The 24,712-nt window shown below is 32.4% G+C and overlaps 4 protein-coding genes across 4 annotated transcripts; all 4 read right to left on the reverse strand.

Moving 5' to 3' along the window:
- Positions 1-4,021, reverse strand: Spz6 (Spaetzle domain-containing protein 6). Its single transcript, XM_074247659.1, has 8 exons — positions 3,885-4,021; positions 2,697-2,886; positions 2,483-2,600; positions 1,870-1,980; positions 1,690-1,797; positions 1,329-1,598; positions 963-1,248; positions 1-744 (listed from the first exon to the last, which is right to left on the reverse strand). The coding sequence occupies exons 1-8, from the start codon at positions 3,903-3,905 to the stop codon at positions 637-639; spliced, it is 1,212 nt and encodes a 403-aa protein (XP_074103760.1). The 5' UTR covers positions 3,906-4,021; the 3' UTR covers positions 1-636.
- Positions 4,022-4,913: 892 nt separating this feature from the next.
- LOC141529927 (hexamerin 70a-like) lies at positions 4,914-7,345 on the reverse strand. The gene is made up of 5 exons (XM_074246705.1): positions 7,121-7,345; positions 6,719-7,055; positions 6,247-6,650; positions 5,513-6,182; positions 4,914-5,444 (listed from the first exon to the last, which is right to left on the reverse strand). The coding sequence occupies exons 1-5, from the start codon at positions 7,343-7,345 to the stop codon at positions 5,041-5,043; spliced, it is 2,040 nt and encodes a 679-aa protein (XP_074102806.1). The 3' UTR covers positions 4,914-5,040.
- A 2,304-nt stretch (positions 7,346-9,649) lies between these two features.
- On the reverse strand, positions 9,650-18,694 carry LOC141532151 (uncharacterized). Its single transcript, XM_074250367.1, has 9 exons — positions 18,304-18,694; positions 17,894-18,224; positions 16,472-17,572; positions 15,561-16,367; positions 11,978-12,237; positions 11,571-11,904; positions 11,069-11,493; positions 10,267-10,942; positions 9,650-10,184 (listed from the first exon to the last, which is right to left on the reverse strand). The coding sequence occupies exons 1-9, from the start codon at positions 18,517-18,519 to the stop codon at positions 9,775-9,777; spliced, it is 4,560 nt and encodes a 1,519-aa protein (XP_074106468.1). The 5' UTR covers positions 18,520-18,694; the 3' UTR covers positions 9,650-9,774.
- Positions 18,695-21,046: 2,352 nt separating this feature from the next.
- On the reverse strand, positions 21,047-24,390 carry LOC141531476 (WD repeat-containing protein 43). The gene is made up of 4 exons (XM_074249325.1): positions 24,014-24,390; positions 23,300-23,797; positions 21,495-22,491; positions 21,047-21,410 (listed from the first exon to the last, which is right to left on the reverse strand). The coding sequence occupies exons 1-4, from the start codon at positions 24,200-24,202 to the stop codon at positions 21,250-21,252; spliced, it is 1,845 nt and encodes a 614-aa protein (XP_074105426.1). The 5' UTR covers positions 24,203-24,390; the 3' UTR covers positions 21,047-21,249.
- Positions 24,391-24,712: the final 322 nt, after the last annotated feature.

Consider the following 24,712-nt stretch of genomic DNA (forward strand, 5'->3'; position numbering starts at 1 on the left):
AATAAATAATTGAATAAAAAAAACAGTATATAAAAGTAACTAAAATTTTCGTACAAAAACTTAATTCTATACATGAAACGATCAACGCTGAGAAAATAAATCCTCTTAAATGAAAGTTTTAAATTTTTTGCGTCAATTTGATCAACTGTTACACCTCAATAAACTAAAATAAATAACAACTAACTAAATAAACAATAAATAATTAAAAGTACAAAAAGTAGTTATAATCACATTATAATCATAACCATCAGTCAGTTCTATTTGTAATTAGTAATTACATATAAACAATATATATGTATGAGTTGTAAAATCAGTAAATATAAAAAAAAATATTTTCCTCACTCATAACACAATTGACCTAATTTAAAACGTAAATCAGCGATAATAACTAAATATAGCTCGAACTATTTGTCATTGAAGCTGTCAATTCTTGATATCCGATAAAAACTCTGTAGTTCGGATACCAAAGAGAATCAATTTACAGCAAAAATGTATCATTTTTACTGAGTCAGTATCAATTATTAAATCAATCCTACCATATTATATAACTTATAATTATTATTATCGTTTATCATTATATTCTCTACATAATATATTTGCGCGTTATCTTTATTTAAATTTATTTAAAGCCGAGATTTATAAATCGGTGTTGACACTCGTGCGACGGACGTATCGGTTGAAGTAGTCAGGCCGCCAGCATTTGCAGCTTCCAGGGACCAAGAACCAGTCGTAGTATAGACGAATCTAATTATTAAATTAAAATTATTAATCACTCAATATTATTGATATAAATAATTCATATTTATGCAATTATAATTATTATTAGTATTATTTATTATGCTCAAGATTGATAATATTTTAATTTTAATTAGCAGTTCTAATTATTTGATTTTAAAGCCTTGTAATTTGACGTTTCTCTTATTGATAATTTTTGATTATTATTATTTATTGAAAATAATTACCCGGAAGCACCCCATATCATCATGGCCATCGCAATGGTTCTGCTGATTGCCAGAAGAACTGCGTCCTTCATTTTCTCCAGCTCTTTTCTGTAAGTACATCTGGAAGTTTTGGTAATCGTGAACCGGAGGTGGGGAATTAGCAGCTATTGGCTCGCGAGGTCCTGGAAATTTGCCATTTTGACTTTCTTCCAGGACAGTATCCGGGTAATAAATTTCGGCAACAAGTAGACTCGTCCATCTTGGCGAAGAAAGGCATCCGCCGTCTAAATAATGGCACCGCGACTGCCTGAAAGTTAATTAACTCTTTAAGATCATGATAATAAATAAAACATCAAACTTGATAATTGAAGAAATAAATTAGCGTACATGCAACGAGTCAACTCGATGGTTTGGGTGAAGTACCCTTCGTAAGGAATCTGGACAACGTAGCGCCAAATTCCCTGGTAATTTTTTGCGAAAACAGGCGTCGCGTATTCTACTTTCGCTGGACAGGGCGTAGGCGGGCCAGTGTACTCAGGTTTCTCCTGCGGGGGTGTACGTTGTCGATACTCTGGAGATGATATAGGCTCATCACGTCGCTCCGCTGTGGACACCGCCAGTGGCTCTCCTTGGATTGCCTTGTACAGCATGCACATTCTAAATGTAGAATTATTCAACAATGTTTTTGATTTAAGCAAAAGAAAAATTTTATTTTTATTTTTTGAATTAATGTTATAATTATACTCACACTCCACCGCCGTTTTCACAAAATTTGCGAGCGTTTCGACCGGCGTCTATACTTGCTGGTGACTCCACTGATCGCTTACTTCTACTGCGCTTTTCGTCCGTATCAACTCTTTTAATTTATGATTTATTTAGTTTTTATTTTTTGGATTCAATTAGTTAATTATTTTAAATTATTACTCACGAGTTTTGGGAAAATGGCTGGATTTTTGTTACTACTGGCAGCGAGTCGTCGGCTTTTAAAATTGGGAGTGTTTTACTTAAGAATTTTAACGTTTGATTCTTAATAAGTTCACTGGAAAAATATTAAAATAGTTATTTAATAATTTTTTGTTTAGTCAATCCAAAAATTAAATTTTTGAATCATTAAAATTTTATTAGACATTAAAATTAATTTAACAATTCAAAATTTTCGAAGAAATATTAAAAAATAAAACTTAAAATTTTCTAATTTTTTTTTAAATTTCAAAATTTATAATTTTCAAAAAAAATATTTTCAAAGAAAAAATCTTTAAAACGCTTTTAAAATTGGGAATGTTTTACTCAATAATTTTAATGTTTGATTCTTAGTAAGTTCACTGAGAAAATATTTAAATAATTTTTAATAAATTTTTCTTAATTAATCCAAAAATTAAATTTTCGAATCATTAAAATTTCATTAAATATTAAAATTAATTTAACAATTTAAAATTTTCGAAGAAATATTAAAAATAAAACTTAAAATTTTGTAATTTTTAAACAATATTGAAATAAATTTAAAATTTTCAAAGAAAATATTTCTAAAAAAAAAAACTTACAAAGGATATGAAGATCCAGCAACATTTTGCTTCATTGGATTTCTAGGAATATATCCTTTATTTAAATCCCCGCAAACATTGTGAATAGAAACAAATCCTTGTTCTTGTTTTCCAGTGTCTAAAAGCAACCCATCATTTAAATCATTTTAATTAGTATGCAGGAGTTGTTTCTCCAGCTAAATTCTTCACCTCAATAAAATAAACAAAAGCTTACCAAAACATTCTTTGTCACTGTCAATATAAGGCGGCGGTCTCACTTTAGGTGGTTCAGCGTTCGGGGACTCAACAAAAGCATAAAAACCTTCAGGCGGTTCCTCTTCTTGTGTAGACGATGACTCATTCAGATGCAAACCTAATTTGCTTCTACTCGGCTCTGCGAATGTCGAGCAGCACATAAGAATCATCTGGAATTTTAATTACCACTTAGCCAATCAAAAACAACCAAACATTTAAATAGTGTAAATAAAAATAACAAGCGCATTTTATTTTCATTTGATTATTAAATTCCGTTACAAAACAAGACATACCTCACGCATTAGTATTCGGTTTTTAACGGTACTTACATCAGCGATACGTGCGTCAGATCTAAAGTGTTTCAATTTCTGTCGCGTCAAATTAATTAAACTCGTTGTGTCGCTATAATTCAAGACAAGTATTTGTAATTTTCCAAGGGAAAGAGAGTGTTCAACTCGGTAAAATTATTCGGAAAGTTTTTAGAGTATTTGTTTAGAATTATAATTTATAATTTATAATTTATAATAGATCCGGATACTTTAACGAGCATCAAGATTGAGGATGTTTATTCTAACCTACTTGCAGATAATAGTAGTTAGATTTATATATTTTTTTTTTATTTATATCAAATTAATTACAATGTAATGATGATGTAGGGTTTTATATTTTCTATAATAAGTTGGTTTATAAATGCTTTGGAAAAATCCCAAGTAAAGTAACTGTTACTGCCTCAACGCATTACATAGATTTCCTGTTACAGTAATAGTAGATGATACTTTCAAAACCGCTATATCGACTAACACGGAAGCTATAAATGATTAATTTTATTAATTTAATCTGATGATTATTAATTTATTATTATTATTTTCTTTGCCAATTTTGATAAAATGTAATCCAGAAATTGTACGATTTTTATGAATAATAATTATTCTTGTTATTATTATTACAATAATTTTTAACATTTTTTTAAAATTATTAAAATTTTTATTTATAAAAAAAATTTTAAGAATTTAAAACAGCAAATTTATCAAAAAAATTAATACCACAAAATTTTGATCTTTAAAAATAAATTCAAACATTAAAATTTTTTCTCTCACCAAAATTATCAAAAATCAATTCTCTTAAAACAAATATAAAAAATGCTAATAAAAATAACAAAATTACTTACAACAAAAGTTCGAAAATCCATGATAAGCTTAAAAAGAGATCAACAAAAAAAAAGAAAAAATAAATATAATTGTTTATGTACGATAAGACTGAATGAATGAACGTAAGTTGACAATTGTCGAAGATATGATGGTCATAGCAACACTGAAGTTCTTGAACCCGAGTTTCAATGTAAACGGCATTTACCTCCACCTGATTCTTCGGTATTTCTATCCCCTCTAGCCTCTACGCAGGTTAACGTTCCACATTCTCACAACTTAACTCGGCTCGGGACTTAATAATTATCGTAAAACACGTTTGTCTTTGACCTTGACCGACTACAAGATATCCACTTCCGGAAACATCCGTAAAATCAATCATTTTTTAAACATTTACATTCATTTATTCAACTTACGACGTGTTGATTTGCTTAATTGAACAGTCTATTTAATTATATTAAATAACTTGTGCTTCTTCATTACGTAATTTGTCGGATATAAATACTACAATATTCATATCAACGATAAGCAGCTCAGATATATATATATATATATATATATATATATATATATATATATATATATATATATATATATATATATATAAGTGAACTCGTTAAATTACGAGTCTATTGTTTGATCAAACAATGAATCAAGGTAAAGAGTCTAAGGATGTACTTGTATTACTACAGCAAGGAAGTTATCTCAAGAATTTAATACAATAGTGGGTGTAGTCATGCGTTATATCATGGAGGTACTGTTATACCTGGCGATACAGTTACACAATGACATAAATACGATCATAAACCACCATAATACGACATAATAACTATGCCAGCGGCTTCAAGTGTAATTAATTACAATTTAAGTCAATAATTTAGTCATACAAAGTTTCAATTGATTTAACAGAACTTTACTTCGTTGAAAATATACAAATATTGAAAGATAAAACAGAGAATTTCTTAAAGAATATTGGATTAAGTATCAGGATGTGAAAAATTCTCTGAGTCTGATTAATTAGAACGAAAATTTTGGTAAAAATGTACTTTTATATAATTTGACAGTGCTTTATTTTGTTTAAAACATACAAAATAATTCAATTACATATCTAGGGGTCAATCAGATGCCTGCCGATTGAAATACTAAAGAGATAAAAGCAAAAAAACTTCTGAATTAACCTTAAACGGTAGCATTGGGATCGACGTCAAGGTCCAGATAAATGTTGACGTCTTTGAAGAACATGTTCGGCCCTTGGAAGTGAGGATAGTAGATAGGGCGATCGAGAGGGTAGCCCATGGCTTTGTGGTCGAAAGTGTAGCTTCCAAACACGCGAGATTTGTACTCAACTGGTTCAGTGACTGGACTGACGTAGGCGAATAATTGATAAGTTGATCCAGCTCGGCTTCCTTTCGGCAGAAGAAGGTGCTCTGGGAATCCGTAGACATTTTTTTTGTAAGTAAATTGCTCGGTGCCTGCGATAGCTTTCTCTACTCTCTTGTAGAAAATTTCACTAGGCTCCTTGTCGGGCATTGTGAAGAAAAAGTCGTGGCTGCTGCGCTCAAGTTTGTTCTCTCCAGCAATTACTAAAATGAAGATAAAATTACATTAAATAAATAAATCTGGTAACTAATTTGCAATAATTCAAACTTACCATCAACAATCCAGTAATCCAATTCGTAGAAGTACTTGTAGCTTTCAGAGAAATCAACTAAATTCTGCTGGCCATCGTATTTTGGTCCTAAGAACAGCTGGACTGCTACTTTTTGAGCTTTGTCAGAATTAATTACCATGTGTACGTTGAACGGCTTGTGGTTAAGACGTTGTTGACGTACTTTTATGAACAACGAATCAGCTTCTTTTTGGTCAGCGATCGGCAAGCCATTGCTGATCGTCGTGTCGAAATTGTCGAAGAAAGTCACCAACTTGTCCGTGGTCAAAGACTCAAACTTCAGACCTGGGAAGACTACCTGCTCTTTGGGGTATGGCTTGGAGAGTTCTTTGTACCTGTAGTAGTAGTACCCGATTCTCTTGTAGAGTCGGTAAAACGCTGGGTCTCTCATACATGCGAAAGTGGACTCCAAAGCGCTAGGGATCACTTGGTATGGTGTTTTCGGCTCGAGATTGAAGCCTAGTATTCTTCTAGCAGAAGTATCAATGCTACGGTAGAAGTACTTGTTGAGCGAGTCCTCGTTTCCTTCAATAAGATTTCCCAGGAGGTTAAGACCCTCGTGGGTTTCAATACTGATCATCTTGCCGCCGGCGCTTAAAATAAATCCAGAGTCTACAGCCATTGAAACGCGAGATTCTGCATCATGAACATCCTGCAAAAAAAAATTCATCATTTTCTGTTTAAATTACAAGCAATTAAATAAGCCAAGCACTTACATGGACGAAGGAGTACTTGTAGTGAGGAACTTTGCTCCATTGAGGACGTTGGGGAAACGGCAATCCAGTGTGATAAACCATTGTTGGATAGTATCCAGGATAGAACTCGCTGTCCCAAGCAAAGTCTTCAATCTTCTCGAGTCCATTCGCCAAACGTTCCAAATTGTACCGATTGAACAATTGCCTGTGTCCGTAGAAGTACTCTTCTCCTCGGGAGTGTTTGTCCAAGCCGAATTCATCGGAGCTCAGCCAGAATGGATTGTTTTCACGGAAGAAGAAGTAATAAGTGTTAAGACTCACGTCTTCGATGAAGTATTTTAGTTTCATTTCGATGTCGTAATCCCGGTTCAAGTACCAGCCCGAGTAGTTTGCGTGGATTATGAAGTAGCTGTTCTCAGCAGAGTCTGAAATGATTCTCATTTTTATTTCGATCATTCCTAAAGCATGCAATGATGAATTAATTTGATCTTACCGCCTTTTCTGAAGAGTTTCACATTCTTGGCAGCTTCGATGACTTCGGAGTTGAAGAAAGCGTACGGATAGATTTCATATGGCGGCGGCAGTTGGATGAATTCAGTGTCAGGTCGTCTGATAACGGCTTGGTAAAATGCAAAGATGAATTGCGCCTCATTGATGTGAGCTCGCGCCCATGCAGCTGTTTTGTAGAAGGTGTCGAAGTCTTTGGCGTAGAAGAAAAGCTTGAAGAGTGCTTTGGTTTCTGACAATAACTTCGGGTAGTAAATAGAGAACAAAGTTCCTCTTGGCAGGAATCCGAACTTGTATTGTTCGATAAAGGAAGTTACTGCCTCCTAAAATAAAGAAATCAATAGATAAATTAATAATAATAAAAAAGTGGTTGATGATCAAGACGTACCTTATTGGTGTAGGAGTCGATGTTAGCTTCAATACTGTAGTCTGATCCTTCTTTAAATAAGTCTTTAATGACGAGATTAGGTTGGGAAGTGTGGTACAGCAAATTGTAAACTTTCTTCTGCTTAACCAGAAATTCTTGGTCTGCAGTCTGTTCCGTGTTGTAGAAACCGCTGGTAGTGGTGATGCATACTACCACAAGGGCAGACAAAAACACCTCTTTCAGCATTTATTTGCTAGATTCGTAACTATGAGAGTTAATATTTAGCGACTCTGTCGCGTAGCAGCTGAAAAAAAGTGTTCATCCTCCACTAGACTCATCGGGTTTTATAGTATTCTGATAGTAACTAATCATTAATCATGAACCTTAGACATTTTGGGTCACGGGTCTATCACCTACACGCGTTTAGATTTTGTTTTTTTTTTTTTTTTTTTTTATGTTTACGCTTACAGTGTCTTCATTTATTTACAGTATCATTATCAGAAATGGGATGATCAGTGTAATATTATCTCCAGGAGGGGTAGATACTAGTTTGTAGAAAAATATTTTTGTCGCAATCTAACACTCATTATTTTTATCATTTGCAATTTTTAATTAATGGAAATAATTATTTAATTACTCGGAATTATATTTGTGTGATGAGATTAATAGTCTTAGGGGAGATTAAATAGCAATTAATTTGAAAAAATCTGGAAAACGGTTGACTCGACAGATCATCCCTGGAACTTGCCGCTATGTATGAGTTCAAAATGCTCAAGAAATGATCTATTCAGAAATTTTGAGCTCTTCAAGCTCAAAAATACTAACTTTTATACTTTTTCGAGCTCTTCAAGATTTGGACGAGATTAGAATAGGAATCTATCAGGTGATAGAAAAAGATAAAAGGGAAAAGTTTATACTTTTCAATGTTCGAACTACGACGTAGTTGAATGAATGTCTTTTTTTGACTGCCTGAATGGTCCTACTTCGGTGAAATTGACCGTGATTATAGATATTTATTTTTATTTATTTATTTGGTTTAAATGCCTAGGCAGCAAGCCGAATGGCAAAATTTACAAATATTCAAGTATAAAGATAAGAATAAGTACACGTACAGTTATAGCAAGTATTACCATGATAAGTAATACATTATACAAATGATACTTATGATACATTTTATCGCAATAATAATTTTAATAAATGATGATGGTAGGATTTATTTGGATTTATTAACATAATAATGTAGTGATATAATATAATATGCATGTAGATAGATAGATTCCTGGGGATTTGTCCAGATTTTTCTGAGATTTACAATTATCTAATTATTATACAAGAAAAGAAAAGAAAATACACGATGAATCTAATTAATTATTAAATTGCTGGTTTTATGAGAAATTACCAACAGCTAAATTTAGTTAACTTGATATTTATTAATTGATATAACTATACCTGGTTACACTGATTAGAAATAGACTGGTCGAAGCTCCGATTTATTGAATTATAAGGGTAGAGGAAAAACTGAGTATGGAGCGGTGTCACGGTTGACTTTTTGTATGCTCTAAATTTTCCTCCTACTCAGGTGAGCTTTTTTGTTCTAAGAACCGCGATTGGCTCCCGCGATTGATGCGTGGCGTTGTGTTAAGCGGCAAGTTGTTGTGTCAAAGAAGGGAATTTATTATAGCAACCAAATCTATTAATATTTTATTAATATTAATATATTAATAAAATATTAATAGATATTTTATTCGATTAATATTTTATTAATCGATTAATCAAAAAATTAATCTGAGCAGTATCGAGTCGTGCGAGGCACCATCTTTTAGCAAATTTTCTCAGCTTTTCAACTAGCCATCTGAAATTGTTCTAAAGAATTCCAGAGACCCTGTATCCAAATTCTATAATCAGATTAGCTGGATTTCTGGATAATTTTGATTTCGTCGTAAATCATCAGTTGAAATTAAATGTTTTCTATTTTTATTATGTCTGTGACTGGATACAATTAGACCTTGAAGTTGTTCAACCAAATGACGCAGACCAATTATTTAATTTTGAACATTGGTATAGAATCAGTCTTATTCTTATTTTTAACACAAAAAATTACGAAAATATAGAAGAATTAACGATTAAAAATAACTGGGAGTATCAGACAACCAATCAGTCATCCAATCGATAATTTTTATAATTATAGAATTATTTTGAAGAACGTTAATTGCTTGTGTACTAATACACAGTCATTCGTATAAGAATTTTTGATATACAAACTAATTATCAAAAATTGCTTCTTCTAGATTAAAGAATACGCAATCAATATCGAAATAAAACAACATAATTCCTTTTTTTAAAGTTTTGACCTTCGACCTCTGTAGTCGGATTTTCCATATTTAAAAAATTCAAAAATCGACGAAGAGTGCGACCTGGGGATCGTCATCCCAAGTGAAATGAATACCTACATGAATATATATTTACCACTAATTAAAAGCAAATTAATGATATTTTATCAATTAATCAAAAAATAACCTGAGACCAATAAAATAAAATATTGTGTATAAAATGTATTTTCTACTTTTCAAAATAATAAAACTAAAAATGAAAATTCACTACAATAAAAATCATCTTAATCTACAGTAAATTATCCAAAAAAATTATATATAAAAAACATATACAATAAATCAAAATTAAACGGTAAGATTGAATTCTTCAACGTGCTTGTGGTAGACAGCGACATCCTTGAAGTAGGCATTTGGCACGGTGAATGCGTAGGGCACGACAGGTCGGTCCAGAGGATATCCCAAAGGCTTGGCGTCGGAGACGGTCTGGCCCCAGACTGGTGAATCGAATTTGAAGCTGTGACTCTCATCAAACTCACTGACGAAGACGAACAACTTAAGTGGAAAACCTTCTCTCTTTCCGCGGGGTAGGATCAAGCGGTCGGGGAATCCAGCTACCTGCATATTGTAGGTGAATGGTTCGTCGGTTTCAATGGCTTTCGTCAGAAGCTTCCAGTACTCTGAGCTACTTGCTTCGTCAGGATGTAAGTAGATTGATTCATGACTGCTGCGCTCGATTTTGTTGGTACCGGGCTTGACTGTAATAAAAAAAAAAAAAATAAGAATAATTGTAAACATTTAACTGTCTTTGAGCATCAAAAAAGAAATGAAAAAACTTACGGTCGACAATCCATTGGTCCAATTCAATGAAGTTGGCCCAGTTGTCAGTGAATTCAAATTCATGGCCATGGTGATCGAACTTGGGTCCTAAAAAGACGCGAACAGTGGCCTTGATCTTCTTGTCGCTGCTGACGGTGATGTGGTAGGTGAAGGGTTTGTGGTTCAGACGCTGCTGGCGGACCTTTATTATCGTTGATTCTGCATCTTTTTGTGAAGATACTAGCACACCGTTGCTAACAAGAACATCGTAGGGCTCGAAGAAAGTAAAGAGCTTGTCTACAACGACAGAGTCAATTTTTACTCCAGAGAAGGCCAAGTCTTCGTGAGTGTACTGCGGGAGATGTTCCTTGTACTTCAGATAGTAGCCGACGATCTTCTTGTAAATACGGAAGAATGCTGGATCTCTCACGCTGGTGGTGTAGTACTCGAGAGTGCTGGGAACCAGGTGGTTCTTGTCAATTGGTTTAGGTCCAAAGCCAAGAATCATTCTGCTCAAGTGGTCCAAGCTGCCGTAGAATTCTCGGTTCAAAGAGTCTGCATTTCCTTCAACTAAGTTTCCGAGAATGTTCAGACCTTCGGGGGTGTAAATGTTTACTGCCCGGGGTGGGTGGTGGTAGTCATATACTACTCCAGAGTCAATTGCTGCGTGGATGCGGATTTCTGTTTCTTCGACGTCCTAATTGATAATAATTTTAAACAATTAAAAAAATTTGTCATTTTATATTTTTGGAAAATTTATTGGTGATGATGATTATTATTATTAAATATTTAAAAAATTTCAATGAAGTATGTAAATACTTACGTGAACTAAATCTAGCTTGTGATTAGGAATATGACTCCAGGCATGACGATGAGGGAAGGGAAGTCCATTGGTATGAGTAAGTGTTGGATAGAAACCAGTCACAATAGGTTCATGCCAGTCAATAAATTCAATTTCTCCCATATTATTGGACAAACGCTCTAAATAGTAACGAGCGAGTAATTGTTTGTGTCCAAAGAAGTATACTTCTCCACGAACTTCCTTCTGAAGATGATAGACATCGCTGTTCATAAAGTGCGGGAAGTCATGAGCAAAGAAGAAATAGTATGTGCAGAGACCAATATCTTCTGTGAAGTAGGTCAATTCTTCATCAGCGTGCTCATGGTGCAGGTACCAACCACTGTAGTTTGCCGGGATCACAATGTCACCGCCTTCGTGGTATTTTATGGCCAGAGATTTTTTGGTTCCTGCAAAATTAGATCCGAAGATTATAAATTTGTCTTTAAAAAAAAAAAAAAAAATTATATAATTATTAATTAATCACCGGCATCTCCTATTTTGACGCTACGAATAGCTTGCATAACATCGGAGTTGAAGAAAGCATGTGGAATAATTTCGTAAAGAGGAGGCAAGCGTAAGTGAACGGTGTCTGGACGATGGATCGCCAGAATGGCCAAAGTGTGTCCAAATAATCCGACGTTAACGTTGAAACGAGCCCAAATCGCGGTCTTGTAGAATGTGTCGTAGTCTTTGGTAAAGTAGAAAATTCGGAAAAGCGCCAAAGTTTCTTCGTAATGCGCTGGGTGGAATGGCGAGTAGACTACGTCACGAGGAAGCAATCCTTGCTTGTAAAGCCGGATGTAGTCATGGACATAAGTCTGCAAAAAGAAAATCGTTCTGATTTAATAAATAGTCATGAATAAATAAATAAATAAAACAAAAATGTAATACCGCATTTGTGTAAGAGTCGACATGATCTTCAATGCTGAACGATTTAGCAATTTCGTAGAATTCTGGATGAATGGTGGTCGGTTGATCATGGTGCCAGAAGATATTCCACAGATCTTTTTGTCTGGTCAAATAAGCCCTTTTAGCGACATTTATGGTACCAGATTGCTTGTGGACAGCCGCCAAGCAAAGGCTGGTTGTGGCCAAGACCACCAAAATTTTAATCATCGCGAGAGACAGAGTTACCGCTTGAAAACTCTGTACTACACTATGCAATTAATAATTACGAAGCATCTTTATATACTGGGGTTTTATTGGTAACCTTTGACACTAAGTTTTAAAATCTAAAAAAATACGCTTTATTAGTTTAATAATTATTTATCTTAAAGATAGTATTAATAAATTCGAATATATGATGCGTAAAGCTTTAATTATTTAAATAAATTCGCAGACATGGTTATCTATGACCTCTGATTCCCGAATGCTGGGTGTAATTTATATCTCCAGTTTATCAGGTGGTTCAAGTTCGTTGTTTACTAGATTTTTAGTTACTCATGATTTTTATGTTTTGACTTTTGGTCTCCGGTTATTGACCGCGGTTTTTTTATCTTTGATACATCGTTAATTAATGAAGTTAGGTACATCGATTTAGTTGCTTGTAATTATTATCTAATAGAAGATAAAAAATTATGATGACTTGAAATGACGCAATAGAATTTAAGTTATTTTTGTTAAAAAAAAAAAAAATGAAATATTTTTTAATTTTAAATTTCATTTTATATAAATATATATATTGAGTAAATCAATTTATAATTGAAAATTATTATAAAAAAAAATACGACACATTTATTGACACATCTCACGCGTCAAAAGTGTTAGATCATTCCGACTGTACGTCGAGTATTAATAATTATCGTGATTTCTCGCGTGATGATATTAAAAGATTCAATTCATTTGTCCTCTATTAAAGAAATATAAATTGACGTTAATTAATGAAGGAATTAGAAAAACTAATAATACGATAGATGATACTTGTAAAAAATTTAAGTATTACAATTACATTTCTTAGTAATCTTTATTACTATTAATTTTATTAATTACTTGGACAGTCTTTTGGTTGAACAAGAATCTTTAGAATTGATTTTTTCATTGACCGAAAGATAATAATAATTACTAATTAAAAATTTGAAGTCGTAAGAAGTACTTGCAGATTGTTCCATTGGTAAAACAATAGAACTTAATCAATTAGTTAACGGGTATGTGGACAATAATTCAACACAGGTATTGTTTCAATACATCATCAGGCAACTTTACAGCTTTAACGGTATGTCATATAATAATAAATGATGTACTATTAACCCATATGTTATTCGAAAATAAATATAGAATTTCAACAAACAATTATACGAGAAAATATCTGCAACTGTAATTTATGTGCAAATGTTCACAAATAATAGTCACAATAAATAATATTCACATTGTGATTATTATTAATTAAGTTGAATTGTGGAAATTTTTCCCAAGACTTAATTTTGTACTTAAAAAATTTAAAATAATTTAACAGGACCATAATTATTACAGGACAAGACTTTAATTTAAACGGCTACTTTGAAAATGAAACTTTAAAGTTACATTTATCTAGCACATATTCAGGATTTAATATTCTTACATAATATATTAAATAAATTTTTTTTTCAATCAATTACAAATAAAAATTACAAACTTCTAAATTCGAATGAATTTTTTTAATTGTATAAATTCAATTGCTTGAGTACATTATTGTTTTTTAATTTTATCTACTTCAAGCTTATATTCATCCAATAGTACGATCCAAGTAGTATTTACTAGATATTATTTATTTAACTTATCTTTTTGTAACTTTGAAATTTATTACTTCTTTAATATATTTTTATCATAACAAATTCATACATTTAATAACTAACATTTTTTAAAATTAATATATTAAATTTTCGAATTACCAAATCTTACAATCAAATTATCGATCTCGAATTGCTGTTCTTAATAAAAACCTAGTTCATAATTCTTAATCATAACTTATTAAACAAAGGAAAAAGGTTCTGTTCAAATTAAAAGATATTGCAAAAAAAATTATAATTCAAATATATATTTTTAGTTATAGTCAAGAATACATACTACATGTTGTCGTACTTGTGGTAGTAGTAGTGTTAATCGCTGTAATTCTTGTCGTAGTGGATATAGACGTCCTTAAAATACATATTGGTGAGATCAAATAACCATGGGTCCATTGGTCTGTCCAATGGGAAGCCGAATGGTTTGCCAAACATCGGAAAGTCGAAGAAGGTAGTCTTGCTCTCGTCGAATGGATAGATAAACACGTACAATTTGAATAACATACCGCCGACAACTCCTTTAAGAAGGTACAACTTGTTGGGGAATCTGTAGAGCTTCATAAATTTTTCATAAATTTTGTATGTTTGTGCGAAAATATTTTAATTATACTATTTTATCGTTCAGTTATTTTGTCCACGGTTTATTTATTTTCGGTTATTTTATCATCCGGTTATTTCGTCGTGGCACTGAAACGAATACCCACATTAATATATTTACTCACTATCTAATAGCAAATTAATTAATTGATATTTTATTAATCAATTAATCAAAAAAATTACCTGTGAGATATCGAGTCGTACGAGGTATCGTCTTTTATCAAATTTTCTCAACTTTTCAACTAGTGTACTCGAATTGCCCGAAGAAATTTCTAAGCCCTTCAATTCGCGTTCTTTCTGCCTTGTAATGAATTCATTTGTACTGGGTATCATTCGATGAGAGTTTTTAATTTTGCCGAGTTTCAAAATAAGATTTTTAGCTGAAAATCGATGGAAAGTTTTTACGAAATCTCAATCTATCTGAAACATTAATTGCACCCCAACTTTTAAACTAAAACATTATTTCAAAGTTCCCGATGTCCACAAAGCCGTGTAGCATATTTTTAACTTCTCGCTAAGAAAATTAAAAATAAAATAATATGAAACGTATTTTTTTTTTCAATCGATTAAAAATAAAAATTACAAACTATTATATTCAAATGATTTTCTTCAGTTTTATTAATTCAGTTGCTTAAGTGCATTATAGTTTTTTAATTTTGTCTACTTGAAGCTTATATTCATCGAATATTACAATTCAAATAGTATAAACTAGATATTATTTATTTATTTTATATTATTATAACTTTGAAATTTATTGCTTCTTAAATATATTTTTATCATTTAATTTAAAATTAATATATAAAATTTTCAAATTACCAAATCTTACAATTAAATTATCGATATCCAATTGCTGTTCTTAAATTAAACCTTATTAATAGTTCTTAACCATAACTTATTAAATAAAGGAAAAAGGTTCAATTAAAATTAAAAGATATTGCAAAAAAAATTATAATTCAAATATATATTTTTATTTATAGGCAAAAATCAATATTACAATTACACATGTATATAATTATAAAAATTATACAAAACAGTAACGAATAATGATAGATCCTAGCACAAACCAAAAACTAACAGTCGTCATAATAAACCGGAAGCATAAAGTTAGTACATTTTACCGTGTTCTTTGTAGTGGTATGGAGTGCTTTCATGGTGTTCGTAGTCCTTGTAGTGTTCGAAGCCCTTTGGGTACTCGAATCCCTTGTGGTGTTCAAAGCCCTTTGGGTATTCGAATCCTTTGTGGTGTTCAAAGCCCTTTGGGTATTCGAAGCCCTTTGGGTATTCAAAGCCTTTTGGGTACTCGAAGCCCTTTGGGTATTCAAAGCCTTTTGGGTACTCAAAGCCCTTTGGGTAGTCGAATCCTTTTTGGTAATCAAATCCCTTTTGGTACTCAAAGTCCTTGGGGAAATCGTATCCCGCTGGGAAGTCTTTGTACATGTATTTGTCCATGTGCTTGTATCCATCAGTGTACTTCATGTAGTCCATGTGCTTTGAGTACATGTCGTCGTACTTGTGGTAGTAGTAGTGGTAGTCGCTGTAATCCTTGTCGTAGTAGATGTAGACGTCCTTGAAGAACATGTTGTTGAGATCGAAGAACCATGGTTTCATTGGTTTGTCTAATGGGAAGCCGAATGGCTTGCCGTCGTACATCATCTTGCCGAACATCGGGAAGTCGAAGAAGGTGGTCTTGCTCTCGTCGAATGGATAGATGAACACGTACAATTTGAATGGCATACCGCCGACGGCTCCCTTAGGAAGGTATAAGTTGTTGGGGAATCCGTAGACTTTCTCGTGGTAGGTGAATGGTTCGCTTCCTTCAATAGATTTGTACAATTTCTTGTAGAAGTAGTCGGATCCTATGAAGTCCTTGGCAGTGTACATTGAGTCAGAGCTGAAGCGTTCGATTGTGTTCATGCCAACCTTGACTGTAATTTAACGGAAAATAAATTAGTTTTCAAAGATATAAGTTTTTTTTATGCGTTTAATTATAAAAAAAAAAAATAATAATAATAATAATAATAATACTTACAGTCAAAGTAGAATTTGTCGAGCTCAACAAAGTTGTACCAGTTGTAGTACATGTAGTTTGGTTCCTTGAAGTAGTACTCGTCCATGGATGGTCCCAAGAAGATGCGAACCATACCCTTGGTGTTCTTGTCGCTCTTAACATCAATGTGGTAGGTGAAGGGTTTGTAGTTGAGACGGTATTTCTTGGCCTTGATGTTGAAGCTCATGCCATCCTTGAAGTTGTCAACAGTGACTGCGTTGTTGATGAAGTATTCGTAGGGTTCCATGAAAGTGACAAGTTTGTCAACCTTGACGTCTTCAATCTTGATGCCTGGGAATTCGAGTTCTGAGCGGGTGTAGGATGGGAGGTGGCATTTGTATCTGAAGAAGTAGCCGAGGATTCTCTTGTAGAGGCGGTAGAAGGCTGGGTCGCGGAGACTGGTGCTGTAGACTTGGAGAGCGCTGGGGACGAAGCAGTTCTTGTGCTTGCAGTCGTAGTTGAAGCCGAAGATGTCGCGGTAGAGAGCGTCGATGGCGCCGTAGAAGTGGGTGTTGCAGGAGTCGTAGTTGCCTTCGATGATGTTGCCGAGGTAGTTAAAGCCCTCTGGGGTGTAGAGACCGAATCGCTTGCCGTCGTGGTCGTAGATGAATCCGCTGTCGATAGCAGCCAAGATGCGGGACTCGATGTTCTCAGCTTCGTTTACGTATTTGTATTTGTAGAAGGGAGTTTGGCTGTAGCGGTCGCGGCTGGGTACTGGGACTCCGTTTCCGTAGACCAAGTTGGAGAAGTAGCCGGGGGCGAAGGACTGGTAGAAGTCGAAGTCTTCGATCTCACCCATACCGTTGCTCAGACGCTCCAAGTAGTAGCGGGCCAAGATCTGTTGGTGGACGTAGTAGTAGAGTTCTCCACGGATGTGTTTTGGCATGTCTACGTCGCTTAGGGTGATCCAGAAGGGGAAGAGGTTGCGGATGTAGTAGTAGAAGTTGTTAAGACCTACATCGTCGGTGAAGTATGACAGGTGGTATTCTTTGTCCATGTAGTATTTCATGAATTGGTTGGTTGCGTTTCTGTCGATCAAGTAGTAGTCGAAGAAGTGACCTTCACCGCCGGTTTTCTTCATGCCTATTTTTTTTTTTAGAAAAATAGATTTAGTTGAAATGAAAAAATTTGTAAGATTAAAATTTTCTTGAAAGAAAATTTTTTTTTTGGCTAAATAAAATTTTTGATAATTTTCTTGAGTTTAGAAAATTTCATTAGCTTAAAAAATTTTTCATTTTTTTAAATAAATATTCTTAAGTCAAGAGAATTTTTATTTTTTCAAACGTTTTTTGAATCAAGAAATTTTTTTTAGCTCAAAAAAAAATATTTTTAATTTTAATTTTAATTCTAAAAGTTTTTTCCTTCTATGCATTTTAGTACTTGGTAAAAAAAAAAAAAATTTACCATAGCTCATGTAGTAACGGTGTGCTTCCTGGATGAATTCGTTGTCGAAGAAGAGGTGTGGGTAGACTTCGTACATAGGTGGCAATACGATGTATTTGCAGTCGGGACGGTACATGACAGCGGTTGTAAGAGCGGTAACGAACAATCCGTGGTTGATGTAGTGGCGGCACCAACAGGCAGTCTTGTAGAAGGTTTCAAAGTCCTTAGCGGTGTAGAAGAGCTTGAACAGGACGCGGAGTTCTTCACGGTGTTCCTTGTAGTAGACCGAGAAGAGGGATTTGCGGCTGAGCATACCCAACTTGAATCTGTACATAAATTCGCGGACGATCATCTGGAAAATTCATTTTAAATGTTAGTAAATAGAATAGAATATTATTAAAAAAAAATTTTAATAATCATTAGAATCGTACCTGGTCTTGGTAGTCCTCGATGTGTTGGAAAATGTCGTAGTTGCGGCCGGTTTCGTACCAATCGGATCCATGAAGATCAGACTGGTCGACGAACATGAAGAGGTCGTAGATTTTCTTCTGTTTGTGAAGGAAGTCCATGTCAGCAGTGTGGGTCTCCACTGCGAATGCCTGGGTCAGGCAAAAGGCCGAGATGGCCAACACCAAGAGCTTCATCATCTTCGTAGCCGTATGTGTACTTTTCCTCTTCGGTATATTGTTGCTTGAACCACCAAAGGAAGGAGGATGCTTCTCTGCTGCATTCCCCGGGCTTTTATACCGAATTTCATCTGGCTCAATCGCAATGACCTATGATCTCTTTATACTTATGTTTAAGTTTTAGCAATGTTAATCCGCTCTTGCGCAAATCTTTGATTGCCAATTATTGTTAACTTCTCTTTTTTTGCTGATTACTCTTACTTTAAATTTTATTTGGTATAATATACACTTAAAAAAGAAATCCGTAGCTATGGTAATGGTAATTAAAAAAGATTAGTTAATTATAATATTTAATTAATTACAATAGATAGAATAACTAACAGTTATTTATTTTGACAAAAATTCTAATATTTTTTTTTCTTAATTTTTATTTTGACTAAAAGCGTAAGAATTTTAATGATTATGAAACCAGCAAAATTCTTTGATTTTTATTACAAATTAAATGTAAAAAAATTCCACATGAAGAAATTGAAAAAAAAAATTTTTTTTAATAATTCCTCCATTTTTTAAAATACTTTTTTATCATAGCTGATTTATTAAAAAAGTATCTAAAAAAAGATTTTTTTTTAATTTATATTTTTATTTTTTTTTTTTTTTATTTCTTTAGGTAGAAATTTATTACTTAATTTATTTATTTATATATTTAACGCCAATCGGCTTTGTACACATTGGTAATACAGAAGTTTTTAAAAAAATCGATATGAAAAACAAAATTTTAATAAAATAAAAGACAGTCAAATATACATAAGGAAAATTATTGCAGCATTATGAATCACAAATTTTTTTTTATTTTTAATTGATTTTTTTTAATTTATTAATAAGAGTTGGTATTCTGTTTCTTGGACTATTGATGACATAGTTTTTATCGGATCTCGTTAATATCAATTAATTGTTATAAAGATACTTAAAATTTTCAGATCTGTTAATTTTAGTACCATAAATTTTTATTTTAATAACTTCATCGTTAAAGTTGAAATTTTTAATGAGAAAAATTCTACCATAGATGAAATGTCGTAATCTCCTATTATGTTATTCATAAATTTTTTGCAAATCGAGATCAACCGACATCTGATAATTTACATTCTTATAAAAATTCAATAACTACAGAAAAAAATTTCATTTAAAAATCCTACATGCAATAATTAAAAAAAAACAAAAATGGTGTAGACTTAAAAAAAAATATATATTTTTTTTAAATAATTGATTTATTATAAAAATATGAAAAATTGTCAGATGTCTGCTGATATTAGTCATTCATTACATTTTTTTTTTCTTTTTCCTCAATAGAAGTAACACATTACGTATGCATTAAAAAATAATTTGATACTTTAATGATTGTTATTATTATTAAAAATGATTACATTGTATTACTTCTTTTTATCCACCCGTGTTATTTTTTATCATACAATTACGCTTAATATATTCGTATTAAAACTATTTGGCATATGAAGATAAAAATTGAAAACTTTATCTTCAAAAGTTTATCTTATTCTTCAGAATTTGCGTGATTACTTAACCACCAACTATTTAAAAAAAAAAAAAAAAAAAAAACATCTTTTTCTTACATAACATGTCTAAAAATGATTTTATAATTTTATTTTAATTTTTAAAGGGACACAACTACTATACAGTCACAAAGAACAGAATATTTTTTTAAAACGCGAGTAACTTATATTTAAAAAAATGTCATTGAAATATATGACACATATCGATCGATGAGTCAAAGTTTTATATAACTCTATCCAAAATTGCTAATTTATAAAAAATTTTTGACAAGAAATATAAACAATAAAAGATTAGAAAAACGGGGTTTTTTTTGGGAGTCTCAAAATAAGCATCAACTTGAGACTTCTGTAAAATCGTAAATTCAAATTTTTTGTTCACGCTAAATTTTTTGGTGATTAGTTAAACCTTCTTAAACGCAATGATGAAAAAAAATTTTTGTTTTTTCCATAAATTATTATCATAATTTATAAACAATGGTCACTCACTATCTTTTGATCAAATAGAGATAGAAATTTATTGTGTCGATTCTACATTAGCCGAAGGAACTTTCTTACCGTTCTTACCTGGTGTCCCACGACACATCTTTTTTTCGGAAGTACTCCTAAATTTTAACGTTCGATTAATACGAACTTGAAAATTCTTTATGAGGCTTAAAAACTACGTTGAATGCTACCAGCCGCTTGAAAATCGGTTCATTCATTCGAAAGTTATTAAAGGTTGTACATTCAAAAAACAATGTTTAATCAAACTTCTATCAGACGTGCAGTAATGCTGTGAAGAGGGAAAGAACAGGCGTTAAGGTATTATTGAACTACTGATATTTGACATCAATGAGTTACCTGAGAGGTATTTTCACGTTATCACGATTCATCTGAAAAAATTTTGGGTACTCAATGACGCACGCCAAGTACGTCTAAAAAATTGTTTTTATTCGTTAAATTTACCACTAAATTTTTTCAATTATGAAAGATCATAACGGCTATTTGGTCTGTTTTTTTTTTATTTTTATTTTACAACTTTTTGTAAAATGATAATTTCTCCTTGGCATTTCTGTAAATCAAGAGTTGTGAACGTGTACTTGGCGTAATTTTTTTCAGTGGAACTGTTTTTGTTCGGATTTTATTTACAACTTATGAAATATCTTGTCAAAATACAACAAACATTTAATTTAACAGAAAGATTAATTTAATTGCAAATAGAAGTGTCATCATCATCTAAGTCAGATCTTCTATTTTCATCAATATCTTGCTGCATATCTTCTTGATCACAAACTTCATCCCAGGCCGCGTCGGAGTCGGATCCAGCCTCGATTCCATCAATATCGTCTTCATCTTCGGCGTCGGAGTCTGAAAATAACCAAAACAAGTCAATAAATCACGGGCCAAAAGATAGTAGATAATGAATAAATTTATAATGAAAAAAAGATTAACCTGGGTCTTGATAAGTGAGAAGACACTGATTGGTAATATCGTTTGACTCTTTATCATTGAGATGCGATATTTGACCAGTGACAAGAGCGACGCGACCTCTTAGCCTGGATAACTCGGGTAAAATAGTCAGTTTATCTTCAATGAAGGCGAGCACAGGACTCAATAAGTCGTCAATGTCGGGCAGCGAGAGCAGATGCGCTGCATGAGTTATTATCAAAGTTTTAATCCACAAAACAGCTATTTTGCTGGGAAAAGTTTTCCCCTGTAGCATTCCTACTAGCTCCCCAATTAGCGGCTTCAAAGCCTGTACTGGCATGTTGACAACGGTGTTCTTAATTACCTGTTCATCTCTTATTAACAAAACGCTCGACAAGATATTTCTGTCTTTGCTAGTCAATCCTTGGAGCAGTAATTGTGTCTTATTATTACTTTTTGTCGGAGTTTTAGAAAGATTTCCTTCATTATTTAGGCTCATATGCTCAAGCCTGTCTTGAATTGGTAACTGAGACCCGGTCGAACCCCTCGAACGCTTCAAGGCCGATGGAGCACCAGGTGCTACGTACTCTACATCGCCGTCAATTACGACATTTTTTACTTTGCTCAACGCTTCAACTTTCTTTTCCTGGGTCCATTTAACGTTTTTTCTTACCACCATCTGGATTTTTTCTGTGAAATCGGGAGCAATACGGTCGAATGTCAGAGATAACAGGGTTCCAAAGACTAGGAGCATTTTATTGTCATCTGTTAATTGTGAAGAGAGGATTGGTACTGATGTGACGTCCTTGTCGGCTGTTTCTGTTGTAATTATTACGGTAACTGTTGATTTTAATGGTTTGGTAGATACGCCGTTTGGTTGATAGACAAACAGGTGACACTGTCCGGTTCTGTTTGTCGCCAGGATTACTATTTGAGACTGGTTGTTTAATTTCACAGATACTGATACTGGGTTGTCTTGAGTCGTCAATGTTGCGACTGATGTTTTCGCGTTTATCGCTGACTGAAATAATTAAAGTTTTTATGAGAAATTTATTAGTATAAAACATTTATTTTTAAGTTTTAAGCAATTTTTTGGTTATTATTTACAAGTGGGGTCAACCCTATTTTTTGCTATAACTAAATGAAAAATTGACATTTTCAAATTTTTTTTATTTTGTTTGTTTTTACGACGCATTTATGACAGTAAATGTCGTGGAAAAAAAAAAAAAAAAAAAAAAAAAAATTTCGATAGGTTTTTTGCCTTCGAAAGTTGGAAAAAATTTTGGCTCTTATGTTTTCGGATAAAATTTATATTTTATCTTTTTTTGATGTTTTTGATACATTTTTTTGAAAGTACATAAAAAAAACGAACAATTTAAAAGAAAAATTGAAGATCACAATTTTCTAAAAAATTTGTAAGTTTTTTAAAATTGTGATAATCAACTTTTTTTTTTATTGTTTATTTTTTTATGTATTCTTCAAAAAAAAAAAAAAATATATGTCAATAAAATCAAATAAAATTTTCGTTTTTCAAAAAAATTATATTTTTTAATACACCAAAAAAATTATTGAAAATTATTTTTGTCATTTTTAAATCTCAAGAATTGTTAAATATTTATTTTTAATTTAAATTACTCATAAATTAATAATATTTAGATTTCAAAATTTAGTTATTAAAAATAAAATTCAATCATTGAAAATAAAATTTAATTATTAAAAATAAAATTTAATTATTAAAAATATAATTCAATAAAAAAAATTCTATCATTGAACAAAAATAAATTATAATTCTAATAAAAAACGAAAAAACAATGTTCAAACATAATTACCTCAGAGAGTGACCAAATACAAAGATAAGAGTCACCATTAGCACCGCTGATAACATAATTATTACTTCCAATTTGTACAGATCTCAGAAAAATAACTGGATTAGCGTGTCCAGTGAAAGTTCCAACAAGTTTTTTAGTTTCCAAACTCCAGCATTTAATGAACCTTTCCCCCGCGACCAGGTATTGTCCATCTGCCGACACAACAAGCGAGTTGATTTTATTGTTCCCGGCCTTCCACTTGGATTTGACTCCTCCATCCTGGAGGTTCCATTCAATAATCAGGTCGTCATACCCAGCCGTGAAAAGCCCCGCGGAGGACCAAGTGATAGCAGTCACCGCTGCTGAATGTCCTTTTTCGAGTATTTTTTCCGGAGACCCCGCCGATGGATTATAAATGATGACTTTACCATCAACTGTGCCCATAGCTATCATTTGCCTTTGCTCCTGGTCCTCTACTATCGACATTGATTTTCTCTTTCGCTTCATCCATGGTGATGGCTAAAAAATTAGAAAATTCATCCACGTTACTTGACATAACCTTAAAAAATGTATATCAATTTTATAAAAGTCCCTCAGTATTTACACGACAATTTGATGAATTTCATTAATTATCTTAAATGTTATCAATAAAATAATTTTAGCGCTTTGATAAATAATTTAATTTTTAGTAAATACAGAGGAAATAAAAAAAATAAATATGAGCACATGGCTTACCGTGTTTGATTGTTGACTGACGGTGATCCACTCCAAGGCACTGCACCCGGAAGATAAATGTAAATTCGGTACATAGTCTTGCTTTAATTTACCTGAGCGAGTTTCCCATATTTTCAATTTTCCATCTTGGCCACAATTTGCCCAAAGTTGGTTATCAGGAGAAAAAGCAGAACAACCCGTTCTCGCCATTTTATCAATAAACAGTCGGCTTTTAATGTTAATCAAGATACGCTTGCTTAGTTTTGTTGGTTTTTAATTAAACCATATGTTTTTTATCTTTTAAATTTTTTTTTTCTTATTGAAAAAATTTTACCAAGGGATAACTACTCTACAAAACCTTTGAAAATTATAAATGCCGGAAAACGTGGTTATGGTTATCATAAATTTGTTTTTAACAATGGCCGTTTTCTTGAGGGAATTCTGCGCAGGCGTAAGACGCACATTTGAATATAACTTGCGCTTGTGCGCGCCATTTTTGGGATAAAAAAGCGGGAATTTTATGACATTGAATTGAGCTGTCACTTCACAATTGTTTTAATTTTCTTTAATAATTAATAAATAAATTATGGCAAAAAAAAATTATTAATAGAAATTGAATTGTAAGAATTTTAATAAATTAAAAATGCAATTTTTTTTTAAATAATTTTTTTGTTAAAGAAAATTAAAAAATTGTCAAGTGACAGCTAAATTAGATATGAG

The sequence above is a fragment of the Cotesia typhae genome, unplaced genomic scaffold (assembly GCF_013202065.1).
Source record: "Cotesia typhae breed Kobodo isofemale line unplaced genomic scaffold, CoteBio_Ctyphae contig_119, whole genome shotgun sequence".
Taxonomy (NCBI): domain Eukaryota; kingdom Metazoa; phylum Arthropoda; class Insecta; order Hymenoptera; family Braconidae; genus Cotesia; species Cotesia typhae.